Source organism: Cryptomeria japonica, chromosome 2 (assembly GCF_030272615.1).
Source record: "Cryptomeria japonica chromosome 2, Sugi_1.0, whole genome shotgun sequence".
Lineage (NCBI taxonomy): Eukaryota > Viridiplantae > Streptophyta > Pinopsida > Cupressales > Cupressaceae > Cryptomeria > Cryptomeria japonica.
The window spans coordinates 177,311,739-177,324,404 of NC_081406.1; the positions used below are offsets into that span (position 1 = coordinate 177,311,739).

At 35.4% G+C, this 12,666-nt stretch overlaps 3 protein-coding genes across 3 annotated transcripts; all 3 read right to left on the reverse strand.

The window, feature by feature from the left end:
• Positions 1 to 514: 514 nt before the first annotated feature.
• On the reverse strand, positions 515 to 1,272 carry LOC131873712 (patatin-like protein 3). Its single transcript, XM_059216895.1, has 2 exons — positions 1,085 to 1,272; positions 515 to 990 (listed from the first exon to the last, which is right to left on the reverse strand). The coding sequence occupies exons 1-2, from the start codon at positions 1,228 to 1,230 to the stop codon at positions 891 to 893; spliced, it is 246 nt and encodes an 81-aa protein (XP_059072878.1). The 5' UTR covers positions 1,231 to 1,272; the 3' UTR covers positions 515 to 890.
• Positions 1,273 to 1,349: 77 nt separating this feature from the next.
• On the reverse strand, positions 1,350 to 2,824 carry LOC131859607 (patatin-like protein 2). Its single transcript, XM_059213559.1, has 6 exons — positions 2,693 to 2,824; positions 2,409 to 2,599; positions 2,138 to 2,312; positions 1,893 to 2,054; positions 1,727 to 1,792; positions 1,350 to 1,604 (listed from the first exon to the last, which is right to left on the reverse strand). The coding sequence occupies exons 1-6, from the start codon at positions 2,822 to 2,824 to the stop codon at positions 1,350 to 1,352; spliced, it is 981 nt and encodes a 326-aa protein (XP_059069542.1).
• A 7,518-nt stretch (positions 2,825 to 10,342) lies between these two features.
• On the reverse strand, positions 10,343 to 12,034 carry LOC131859609 (patatin-like protein 2). The gene is made up of 8 exons (XM_059213564.1): positions 11,903 to 12,034; positions 11,743 to 11,809; positions 11,509 to 11,609; positions 11,343 to 11,408; positions 10,999 to 11,220; positions 10,701 to 10,876; positions 10,499 to 10,606; positions 10,343 to 10,406 (listed from the first exon to the last, which is right to left on the reverse strand). The coding sequence occupies exons 1-8, from the start codon at positions 12,032 to 12,034 to the stop codon at positions 10,343 to 10,345; spliced, it is 936 nt and encodes a 311-aa protein (XP_059069547.1).
• Positions 12,035 to 12,666: the final 632 nt, after the last annotated feature.

The following is a 12,666-nucleotide window of genomic DNA, read 5'->3' on the forward strand; positions in this document are numbered from 1 at the left end:
CTGTAAGCTTAATTTTTTTCTGTTTTCTTAACATTCTCATCTCGAAATATTTCTCCACATTATTGCTGTTCCCGCCACTTTGCTTCCGAGATTTTACGAAAGGAATTTGCAAGCACACAAATATGTTTCCAAGATGGTAGAGGGGAATCATCACTATTTAATAGCTCTGCACTGCGGACTGAACATGAATGATCTGATGTTAAGTGATTGACTTTAAGCTTTCTGTTGATTAAAAAATTTGGATAAAATAAGAAATTTTAAAATTTTTTTTTTCAAATTTGAATTGTTTTAAATGAATCTATTATTTATAAAACTAGTTGAATGAACATAATAAGGATAAGACTGGATACCCTCAATTTTTGATTTCTTATCATAATTGATTGATCAAGTATTAAATGTTTTAGGCATCCAAATAATACTGACTTCAAATCTTCTATAATTAAAAATACTATTAAAAACCAAACAAATATCATAATAACATCTATATTTTTTAATCCAACGATAATACAAACCATTCCCCGAATACAATGTTATCAGTAAAGAATACAATAATAAGACAATTCCTTGAAGAGGCCCAACTAAGTGCTGTAGGGAACGTTTATGCATCCACTCCAAGCACTTTTGGAACGAATATAAAACTTACATTGCCTTGTTGTCCACAACTGCAACGCTATTAATATTTGGAGAACATAAAATAATAATTTAGCTATAAAAAAAAACAGAATGAAATGGCATCTATTAGTTGGCAAAAACACAGCTAAATCTTGAATTGCTGTGTTTACCATTACACAAATCAGCTGTGTGGCTCACCAACACCCTGATATGTTTTTTAATTAAAAATTATACACAAAATTCTAGCGTAAGGTGTGATTGGAATGGAAGAAAGAAGTTCAGATGTTTATTCCAACACTATGGCCATTCATAGAAAGTGCAGAAGATGCGCTCCGTTTATCCCTCAACTTCTTCTCCTTGGAGAGTCGTTCAGCCATTCTGGCAAGTGGAAATGATAGTTATGGTGAGAACAAAAGGATAGGAAACTAGGATCTGAAAATACAAGGAAGAGTTAGAGAGTTATAGGAGATACTTAGTCAATGCCATCCTGTTTGTGCAGTCGTTCTTCACTGTCTCAGGACGCCCAGTCTCCAAATTTAAACTTCTAACAGGCTTATCCAATAGTTCCTGGCCTTTCTTCACAAGATTCCTCAGGTTCTCGTCCGTACTGAGGTCCATCTTTGCTTCGCTTCCTTTTAGTTGCCATTCCTACAGTATGAAAGCCCACATGTTAACCATACAGAAAATTATAGCAGAAACATGGTCTGTAGAATTATAGATCTAGAGGCCTTATCGTTTCAAGGAACATTATTGGAAACTATGAAAAAGACCTGGATTCTAAGATAGTTTTCTTTGACATGATGGAGCATCAAAGCTGTATGAATGTTGACCATGTCTGAACTTGCATTCATGATAGATTCTATGAGAGGCGTTCTTCCATCGTGAGTAATCCACTTCAAGCTTCCCCATGTGGCAGCCTTTTTTGCGTCCCATTCAATACCCTCTTCTAATCCCGTTCCAAGAGAAAGTACAATAAAGTGGTCAAGGTGCTCCTGTAAATAACAACCTCTGGTTAACATAGTTGAGCTTCTAATTAATATTTCCCAGCATCAAGCATTCGTTTTATATGAGATGTTTATTCTAAATAGTATCAAAATACGATACAATACAGTACCTTTTTGTCGACTATTCTTGTATCCTGATGAACTGCTCGAGTGACTAAGTTCATTGCTATCAAGGTCTGCATAATTAGAAAATTGTTGTGAGACCCTTATAATAGTTTATTGATGTGAAATAAAAATCTGATCAAAATCTCTACTCATAATACAAGCAGGCATTACAGGATTATTAGCCGCTACTCCTCCATCTACTAAGTTAAAAACTTGGGTCTTTCCGTCACTGGAATTTGTTGTAAACTGGTGAGATGGAAAATAGGTAGGAGCTGCAGTTGTGGAGAGGCATACGTCCATTAGATGTGGATTCTTCAGCGGATCTACTTTCGCCTGCACATATCATCGTAAGAATCATCCTCGTCTATTCTTCATCTTCATAACTCAAGATCATCCTATAAAATAAAATGAAATACCTCATGACTGGCGAAAATTGTAGGAAACTGCGTCTTGATATCGAAGGTGGGTATCACCAGGTTAGTAGCCGTATCACACAGCCGTCTTTCGTGAAATTTCTCTTGTTCTAAGATATCGACCAGATGTTTGCCATTGTATTTGGGACCAAAAATGCCGTGAAAAATATTCCATTTGCTACAAGTCCAACAACACGAGAAGTTTTGCGTAAACACAACAAATATTTGGTGCTAGAGAATTTTACCACAAATATTGCAATCACTTGCTACTAACCTTGGTTGAGGAAATATCAAACTCGCATTCTTCAAGTAGAAATCTTCAATTTTCTGGGTACTAAAAGGACGATTGTGTTTGTGGTCATTCGGGTCTGGAGTGGCTAACATTGTGGTGATGAGACCTCCAGTGCTGGTACCTGCCATTATATTGAAATAATCTGCTAGTCTGGCATCTTCCCCATCCAATTTCTGATAAAAACGAAGCATTTCAGTAAGTAATACATTTGTGCAAATAAAACTATATGAATTGTGCAGCTAAAGAATACAATTTATAAACTGTACCTGCAACTGCTTCTCTAAGAATTTGAACAACTGCACAGGAATAAGACCCCGTACTCCTCCTCCATCGACACTCAGGATTCTAGCACCCACGTCCCCCGAGACATCGATTGGAAGAAGCTCCTGATTCGACATCGATTGCAAGAATTGGAAGAATGTATGGACAGACTTACAAGGAATTAGCTATATTGAATTTGCCCCTACAATAACTATGCATATATAGAGGATGGATGGAGGTTACAAGCACATGGTACATGGCTCTATATAAAAACATGTTAAATAATCATTATGAGGATATATAAACACATGTTAAATAATCATTATCCATCGGTCTGCGAGCAGCCCGAAAATGCCATAAACAAAGCTTTCTTTTCACGTCTCCACCTTGTCATCATCGAGAATTTAAATTAAATTATGTTTAATGTGACATTTTCGTTTCCTAGCCGCCGCCTATCTGGTAAAAAATATTTTGCCGAATTCCACTATGTGTCGTGTTTCAATTTTATTTGACTTATAAAGTGGGACAGTTACGTGTTTCCTTAAAAATTACCTTGATGCCATGTATTCCTATTAAGATGAATCATGCGCACTATATATTTTTGTCTTTAGCATTTGAAGTCGAGTAAATTGATATAAACATGATTAATGATGCCTATTTTAGTCTTTAGGATAAATGAAATTATTTTGTAGCTTCTTCTAATTTCACAATATAGTAATACAAAAAATTTCTTAATTACAAGAAGTTCTCTATATGTATACACTAGTAAACTATCATGAAATTTTGATCCAAATATATATATGATGTTCATCGAATTTGAATATATATTTAGTTGTTGGAACACTGTAGAATTAAGTACTTGTATTTAGATTAATTTTGAATAGCCACGCGATTGTTAATAACACTAACAAATTGAAGATCAACAAAATAAAATTAATAGGGTTTACCTCTAAGAGTGTGCTACGTAGCTATAAAAAAGGTATGCAACCCTCTTTTTATCCTTCTTTCTTCCTTCACTTTGTAACAAACCATCCATCCGACCCCTCAAAAAAATTAAAACACCCCTTTTAACCTTTACCTCAAGTGTCCTAAATGCAACCAAAGGCACATTGGTTGGGATATCAAAAATTGCCTAACAACCTTAATTTTCTCAATTTACCCCCTATTAGAATTGACTTCCGAGGTAGCTTAAGAGATACAAATTTTCTACACATTTAAGAAACCCAAAATAATGTTAACAACGGGGCGAAGGCTCTTGCTTTAGTGTTTGGGAGAAGATTGGCAATCAAATAAAGAGTTAGGAATCTTAACATAGAGGGGGACTTTATGTATATGATCTCTGCACTTAAAAAGCTAGATGCTCCAAGCTGGAAAATTAGGTGTATTAAGTACGAGTCCTGGAGTTTATTACTAGTGTTTGAAGCATAAACTATATCACATTGTTTTAGAGAAATCAAAACCATGGTAGATGCCTTGGTGAATAAGGGTTGTAGACTTCTTGAAGGTTATATTTTCTTCAATCATATTGAAGCTAATGAGGAAATCAACCTAGCTTTGGCTTTGGCTCGGGACATGTCAAATTAATTATTATCTAGCTTTCTTGTTTTTGCATATTTGTTGGATTTAGCTCTTCATTCCATTATCCCATGCTTTCATAGATGATGTCAACAATGTTCATATAGGAGGATTGTAGATGGCATCCACCTTTCTGTTGGTAGCACTTATCACCTGGTGGCACTCATTGTTGTACTTTTAAGGAATAAATGTTAAATGCACTGCCTTAACCTTCACACAAAGTTGTTGACGCCATGAAAATTAATTTGGAAAATGGTAATCGTAAATATTTTGAAGGAGAATTAGGTTTGTCTTCAGAAATAATATCCCCAGTTGCAGCGGATAAGATCTCAGATGTCTTTTATGTCATTAATCACCTTCTCAAAAGAAAAGCTTACTCAGTAAAGATACTGATGGGTCTGTGTCTTCTCAAATTCGATGAACAAAACTTTCTAGGGACAAGTCTCTCGTCGATCAGGTTGGGGAGAGTAACCTCAATTTTGAATACTTTATACTTTCATGAAAAATCATTTTTTTGGTCTCACATGGCTTAGATTTCGTTGGTTTTTGGGAAGCAAGAAATATTAAAAAATCTATTTTAATTTGACACTCTTAGCTTGCCCTTTTCTTGAAATTATATATGTTTATGGCCATTTGTGTATCTCACTCATATAGGTTTGGGCCTTCTATATATGTTTTGAATGCTGTCAAATAATTATTTTTTAATAACCCCAATTTTTAATACTTTACGTTTTCATGATAAAGTGTTGTTTGTGTCTCACATGACTCACGTTTCGTTGGATTTTTGGGAAAAAAGAGATATAGGAATCTACCATAATAGAAAACCACCTATAGGGATCTACAATTCCACAAACAATGCAACAATATGGCTAAAGTGGCAGTTGTTTATTATGGGTTGATCATGGCCAGGAAAAAGGGACTTAAGTGTGCCACTATTGAAGGTGACTTAAGAAATACCATCACGATGCTTAGGAAGGAAACAAAACCGGATTGGAAAATTAATTCTCTCATTGCCAAGTGTCACGAGCTCCTTCCCTTTCTAGGAGACGTCAGGTTTTGTGGCATGAGATGGGAAGGCAACTGTGTGGAAGATAAGTTGGTGGGGATGGGCATGCATGTTAATAATTTTAAAATATGCATCCACTTGCATGAAATATCGGTGGACGCTCGTCCCACGATCTTGAAGGACTCATCAATTAATGATGCATAATCTCAAAGTTGGATTTTTTGAAATTTTCCACCTTGCCATTTACTTTCCTCGTTGATTAAGTTGGTGAGATTTAAAAATCATTGATGGTACTACCTACCACTATATTCCCCAAGCTTGTCAGTTCCTCAACTTGGTTTTATATCTTGCAACTATGGGTGGCTATTTGATTTAGACTGAACCTGATAATTACTCCAAATTCAAAAATAATGAGGAGGTGTGGGATAGGGTGATTAAAGGGAACCTATATAATTATGTTGAATGGATGACTAGCCATGAGTCTAAGCTCTCTCTTAATTTTGTTAATGCTTGGGACAATAGGAATCTGAACAATGGCAGTGTTACTTTTGTGGTTTTGACAAGGACTTCTAGGAAGGTGACAAGGTTGGACCTTGATGATGTGTCCTTCCCAAAAAATCCCTAAGGGAATTACGAGGATGACTTTGATCAGCTTTTTGAACGGAGAGAGGGAGTTTTCAAGCATCAAAGTGGCTACAACAGGGATGATCTCCTCTGCATTAGGAAGGATGTGGCTTTGATGGTAATGAATTACTTCACCTTGGATGGTAAGAAAAGAAGCTTCCATATGTAGACTTTTCCGATGCTATCATCTCCAGTATGGGGTATGAATGAATTTCCCCTTCTGGATTATGTCTTATTTTTCTCAATCTATTTGTAAATCCATGGAAAAGGGCAAACCCCCTCTCCACGACGGTTGTATATGGAGAGTGTATAGTTTCTACTTGCCTTTGTCCCCCTCTATTGGGGTCCCTTCCATTGCGGCTGGGTCTACCTCTGATCCAAATCTGAATATTTACCTTATTGTTACCCCGTCTAATTTTGTAGAATAGATTATGCCTCACTCTAGTTCTAAGTTTCCCAATAGGAAAAACCCTGCTATAATTGCCAAATTTAGGGGCATTGTTACTTCCAAATTTAGGGGCATTGTTACTTCCAAATTTAGGGGCATTGTTACTACCAAGATGTGGGTGTCCAGTTTCAGATACAACAAGATGTGGTTAACGAGATTGTTCATTCTGGCTCTAAGTCTCTATCCTCAGAGGATTTAGGCTCCTCGGATAGCTTAAGGGCGGATTCGTCCCTTGCTAAGATTGAAGGAAACCCTAGTCCTCCCCCTTAAACCTCCCTTAGTAATTCCAACGTTAAGAGAACCACTTCAACTGTAGTAGAAAAAATTGTGAAGCACCTGCATGAGGACGCTCAAATTCCGGAAGAGTTGATTGAATGTCTCTTCATGCAAATGAATGTGGCGATGAATAAGAACAATGGGCTTGAGGCGACAGCCAAGGTTGAGGCTAGGGACAACACATGGGTTGATGAGTTGGATGGGGATAGAGTTTGGAAAATTGCTAATGATCTTGTGGACATTATGGGGTAGTGGGAAATGGTGGGTGGAAATTTTATAGACATGGACTCTACGATAAAGAATCCGAGCAGCAAGCATGAGCTTGAAGAGGTCAATAAAACCTAGGGGGCCCTTAAAAACAAAATTGAGGAGGTCAACTATGCTTGCAGAGATGTGGCTAGCAAGAACAATGCCTCCCTATAGGCTATCCATGATGAGATAGAAATGAGAAGGGTGAAAGAATGATGGCGCATGGATTCCTTTCCCACGAGATCCGGCCCCAGTGCGTTGATGATTAAGGCTAGCCCTGACTCTGCGTTGGTCTCCTAAATGGTTCTGGGATTAGTTCAAGTGAAAAAATTATTTTTTCTAATAAAGTGCTTAGTTTGTGTCAAGATTGGCAGGACAAGGATACCCCCAAGTAGTAGGCCATCACTTGGTGCCTGTGTGAGAGAGATGTTTTGTGTTTTGGTGGACCTACATTTTTTTAATTTTTTTCTTCTGCATGTTGGTTTTTTAGTTTAGGTGTTGGCTATCTGTTCTCCCTGTTAGGGTTTTTGTTGTGTTTGGTAGGATTTTTTTTGGTTGGTTGTGCATCCCTCATCCACTCTTGGTGTCACTTTGTGGTTATGCATTGGTACAGGCCTATCCCACCTTTATTAATCAAAACAATATGGGGGTAAACACAAAACCATCCTTGCTGAGAACTCTATCTCAGAAGCATGACTGAGATTAGGTCAAAGTAACAGCTTGGTTAGAAGAAAAATTTGGAACAGTTACTTGAATTGAAGACCCCAGAAGAAGGCTTTGGCTTGAAAGAAACCTTCTAAGATTAGATTTGAGGGAAGGGGAATTGAAAAAGGACACTGTGAAGACTACCAATTGAGAATTCTTGGTTGGCCTCTAAGAAGGAGCTTCTTCAAACATTGCAAGAGACATATTTATGTATTTCATTATAGAGAAAGAGGCTAAATTTGATGCAAATGAACATAGATTAGAGTTACAGACCAAATCCTTAAACACCCTTATTTCTTCATTGTGGGTGGCATGATAGGCTAAGGTGAAATGACCTAGATTGTCGATATGCTCATCCACTATAGTTAACTTATTTCTATCACATTTTGTTGAACCCAACAATCATATTTAGGTTGAATAACAATAGATTGACAAGAATTTTATACAGATCAAGAAGAAGACAAAACAAGAGTAGAATATTTGCATGTTCTAACGAATGGAGATCGCACCTCAGAAAAATGCCCATCTGATTTCCTAATGTTTGAATGATGTCCAAATCTCAATATTCCAATGGGAGAGAGTGCCAAAATACCCAAAAGAGGGAAAAATTTATTATGGTTAAATGGGGGTTAAAATTAGGTACCCATGATTGAGTAAACAAGCCAAGACCCTCAAAAAACCAAGATTTGCATCTATGAGCACAATCTTGATCAGACTTAATAGAAAATATCATAATAAAAAATCCACTACCATTATCGTTATAAAAAAATTCATTGACCCCAATTTGAAAGCTTATTAATATTTGGAGAGAAATTCCAGATCTTACCAATAAGAGCCCTGCTTTGAAGCTATGAGAGATATCTTGAAACTCGCTCCTCTAAAAATGACACTTTAAATACCTCATTGCCCTCCCACTGACCAATATTTTGAGAAATAAGAGGCTTCTCATAAACCAAACGACAGATTGGTTCCTTACTCACTCACCTTTTAAGATCCAACTTTTTTATACTTAAAGTAAATATTAATTAAAATTCAAGTTATAATATGATTAATTGAAATATTTAAAGCTAGTTTATAGTTTTTTAAAGTTTTGATTAATAATAAATATTATATGTATTGTATTTTATATATTTTCAATCCTAAATTGAATCATTATATAGTTAAAATAAGATTATATAATTTTAGTTATAAAAAAAAAATCCCTCTTAAATTAATTTAATGCTTTCTAATTAATTATTTTTATAATCATATCTTAATTAAAAATATAATATAATTGTGATTCCAACTTAATCTCTCTAACTATAATTATAACAATAAATTTATTCTTAAATATAATTTTTTATTATAATTATCTAAAAAGATTATAAATATATTTGAACTATTTTCAACTTTGATCTTAATCTTTATTCTACCTAATTATGCCTCATCTTAATTTTAATCCTCATTAATTTTGATTCCATAAAATTAAAAAATTTAATATTATAAAAATAAATGAGATAGAGTAAAATCTAAGCATTACTAAAGTCAAACAATAATTCATTTCAATTAATCGAACAAGATAGGCTGATCAACTATTAAAATGATTTTAAATACAATAGTAACATCTATGCCATGAGTAGCTTGTAAGGAGCATTATAAATGGAAGAATCATGTCACACATTCAATGCAACGACGATACAAACCAGTCCCATGTACAATGTTGTCACTGAATAATGCAATAATAAGACAGAATTCTTTGAAGAGGCCCAACTAAGTGCTGTAAGGGACGTTTATGCATCCACTCCAAGCACTTTTGGAATGAACATAAACCTTACAATATTGGCTGGTCAATCTCTAATTATTCAACGTAATTAATGTTTTGAGAACATAAAGTTATCATTTAGCTGAAAAGAAGACAGAGCGACATGGCATGAATTGCGTTGTTTGCTGCTAAACTAATTAGCTGTGTGGCTCACCAACACCCTGAAATGTTTTTTTATTAAAAGCTCTACACAAAAGTTCTAGCATAAGGTGTGACTGGAATGGAAGAAAGAAGTTCAGATGTTTATTCCAACACCATGGCCATTGGAATGGTCATTCACGGAAAGTACAAAAGATGCGCTCTGTTTATCCCTCAACTTCTTCATTATGTGATTCGTTATCTCTATGCAATTTGTATTTTCTGTTTAATCTGCTGTAAGCTTAATTTTTTTCTGTTTTCTTAACATTCTCATCTCGAAATATTTCTCCCCATTATTGTTGTTCCCGCCACTTTGCTTCCGAGATTTTACGAAAGGAATTTGCAAGCACACAAATATGTTTCCAAGATGGTAGAGGGGAATCATCACTATTCAATAGCTCTGCACTGCGGACTGAACATGAATGATCTGATGTTAAGTGATTGACATTAAGCTTTCTGTTGATTAAAAAATTTGGATAAAATAAGAAATTTTAATTTTTTTTTTTGTCAAATTTGAATCGTTTTAAATGAATCTATTATTTATAAAACTAGTTGAACAAACATAATAAGGATAAGACTGGATACCCTCAATTTCTGATTTCTTATCATAATTGATTGATCAAGTATTAAATGTTTTAGGCATCCAAATAATACTGACTTCAAATCTTCTATAATTAAAAATATTATTAAAAACCAAACAAAAATCATAATAACATCTATACTCTTTAATCCAACGATAATACAAACCATTCCCCGAATACAGTGTTATCAGTAAAGAATACAATAATAAGACAATTCCTTGAAGATGCCCAACTAAGTGTTGTAGGGAACGTTTATGCATCCACTCCAAGCACTTTTGGAATGAATATAAAACTTACATTGCCTTGTTGTCCACAACTGCAATGCTATTAATATTTGGAGAACATAAAATAATAATTTAGCTATAAAAAAAAAACACAGTGAAATGACATCTATTAGTTGGCAAAAACACAGCTAAATCTTGAATTGCTGTATTTACCACTACATAAATCAGCTGTGCAGAAGATGCGCTCCGTTTATCCCTCAACTTCTTCTCCTTGGAGAGTCGTTCAGCCATTCTGGCAAGTGGAAATATTAGTTATGGTGAGAACAAAATGATAGGAAACTAGGATCTGAAAATACAAGGAAGAGTTAGAGAGTTATGGGAGATACTTAGTCAATGCCATCCTGTTTGTGTAGTCGTTCTTCACTGTCTCAGGACGCCCAGTCTCCAAATTTAAACTTCTAACAGGCTTATCCAATAGTTCCTGGCCTTTCTTCACAAGATTCCTCAGGTTCTCATCCGTACTGAGGTCCATCTTTGCTTCGCTTACTTTTAGTTGCCATTCCTACAGTATGAAAGCCCACATGTTAACCATACAGAAAATTACAGCAGAAACATGGTCTGTAGAATTATAGATCTAGAGGCCTTATCGTTTCAAGGAACATTATTGGAAACTATGAAAAAGACCTGGATTCTAAGATAGTTTTCTTTGACATGATGGAGCATCAAAGCTGTATGAATGTTGACCATGTCTGAACTTGCATTCATGATAGATTCTATGAGAGGCGTTCTTCCATCGTGAGTAATCCACTTCAAGCTTCCCCATGTGGCAGCCTTTTTTGCGTCCCATTCAATACCCTCTTCTAATCCCGTTCCAAGAGAAAGTACAACAAAGTGGTCAAGGTGCTCCTGTAAATAACAACCTCTGGTTAACATAGTTGAGCTTCTAATTAATATTTCCCAGCATCAAGCATTCGTTTTATATGAGATGTTTATTCTAAATAGTATCAAAATACAATACAATACAATACCTTTTTGTCGACTATTCTTGTATCCTGATGAACTGCTCGAGTGACTAAGTTCATTGCTATCAAGGTCTGCATAATTAGAAAATTGTTGTGAGAACCTTATAATAGTTTATTGATGTGAAATAAAAATCTGATCAAAATCTCTACTCATAATACAAGCAGGCATTACAGGATTATTAGCCGCTACTCCTCCATCTACTAAGTTAAAAACTTGGGTCTTTCCGTCACTGGAATTTGTTGTAAACTGGTGAGATGGAAAATAGGTAGGAGCTGCAGTTGTGGAGAGGCATACGTCCATTAGATGTGGATTCTTCAGCGGATCTACTTTCGCCTGCACATATCATCGTAAGAATCATCCTCGTCTATTCTTCATCTTCATTGGCTAACATTGTGGTGATGAGACCTCCAGTGCTGGTACCTGCCATTATATTGAAATAATCTGCTAGTCTGGCATCTTCCCCATCCAATTTCTGATAAAAACGAAGCATTTCAGTAAGTAATACATTTGTGCAAATAAAACTATATGAATTGTGCAGCAAAAGAATACAATTTATAAACTGTACCTGCAACTGGTGCTCTAAGAATTTGAGTAATTGCACAGGAATAAGACCTCGTACTCCTCCTCCATCGACACTCAGGATTCTAGCACCCACGTCCCCCGAGACATCGATTGGAAGAAGCTCCTGATTCGACATCGATTGCAAGAATTGGAAGAATGTATGGACAGACTTACAAGGAATTAGCTATATTGAATTTGCCCCTACAATAACTATGCATATATAGAGGATAGATGGAGCTTACGAGCACATGGTACATGGCTCTATATAAAAACATGTTAAATAATCATTATCCATCGGTCTGCGAGCAGCCCGAAAATGCCATAAACAAAGCTTTCTTTTCACGTCTCCACCTTATCATCATCGAGAATTTAAATTAAAGTATGTTTAATGTGACATTACACTGTTCTCGGGTCTTTTTCGTTTCCTAGCCGTCGGCTATCTGGTAAAAAATATTTTGCCGAATTACACGATGTGTCGTGTTTCAATTTTATTTGACGTATAAAGTGGGACAGTTACGTGTTTCCTTAAAAATTACCTTGATGCCATGTATTCCTATTAAGATGAATCATGCGCACTATATATTTTAGTCTTTAGCATTTGAAGTCGAGTAAATTGATATAAACATGATTAATGATGCCTATTTTAGTCTTTAGGATAAATGAAATTATTTTGTAGCTTCTCCTAATTTCACAATATAGTAATACAAGAAAATTTTTATTTACAAGAAGTTCTCTATATGTATACACTAGTAAACTATCATGAAATGT

What these genes read in the sequence shown, in the direction of transcription:
- LOC131859609 (XM_059213564.1), bottom strand. Translation starts at nt 12,034, where the DNA reads ATGTCGAATCAGGAGCTTCTTCCAATCGATGTCTCGGGGGACGTGGGT. An exon ending in CAAGAATAGTCGACAAAAAG is followed by an intron (nt 11,221 to 11,342) that starts GTATTGTATTGT and finishes TGTTATTTACAG; the next exon opens with GAGCACCTTGACCACTTTGT. An exon ending in AACAGGATGGCATTGACTAA is followed by an intron (nt 10,607 to 10,700) that starts GTATCTCCCATA and finishes TCCACTTGCCAG; the next exon opens with AATGGCTGAACGACTCTCCA.
- LOC131859607 (XM_059213559.1), bottom strand. Translation starts at nt 2,824, where the DNA reads ATGTCGAATCAGGAGCTTCTTCCAATCGATGTCTCGGGGGACGTGGGT. An exon ending in TCTTAGAGAAGCAGTTGCAG is followed by an intron (nt 2,600 to 2,692) that starts GTACAGTTTATA and finishes CGTTTTTATCAG; the next exon opens with AAATTGGATGGGGAAGATGC. An exon ending in CAATTTTCGCCAGTCATGAG is followed by an intron (nt 2,055 to 2,137) that starts GTATTTCATTTT and finishes TGATATGTGCAG; the next exon opens with GCGAAAGTAGATCCGCTGAA.
- LOC131873712 (XM_059216895.1), bottom strand. Translation starts at nt 1,230, where the DNA reads ATGGACCTCAGTACGGACGAGAACCTGAGGAATCTTGTGAAGAAAGGC. An exon ending in AACAGGATGGCATTGACTAA is followed by an intron (nt 991 to 1,084) that starts GTATCTCCTATA and finishes TCCACTTGCCAG; the next exon opens with AATGGCTGAACGACTCTCCA.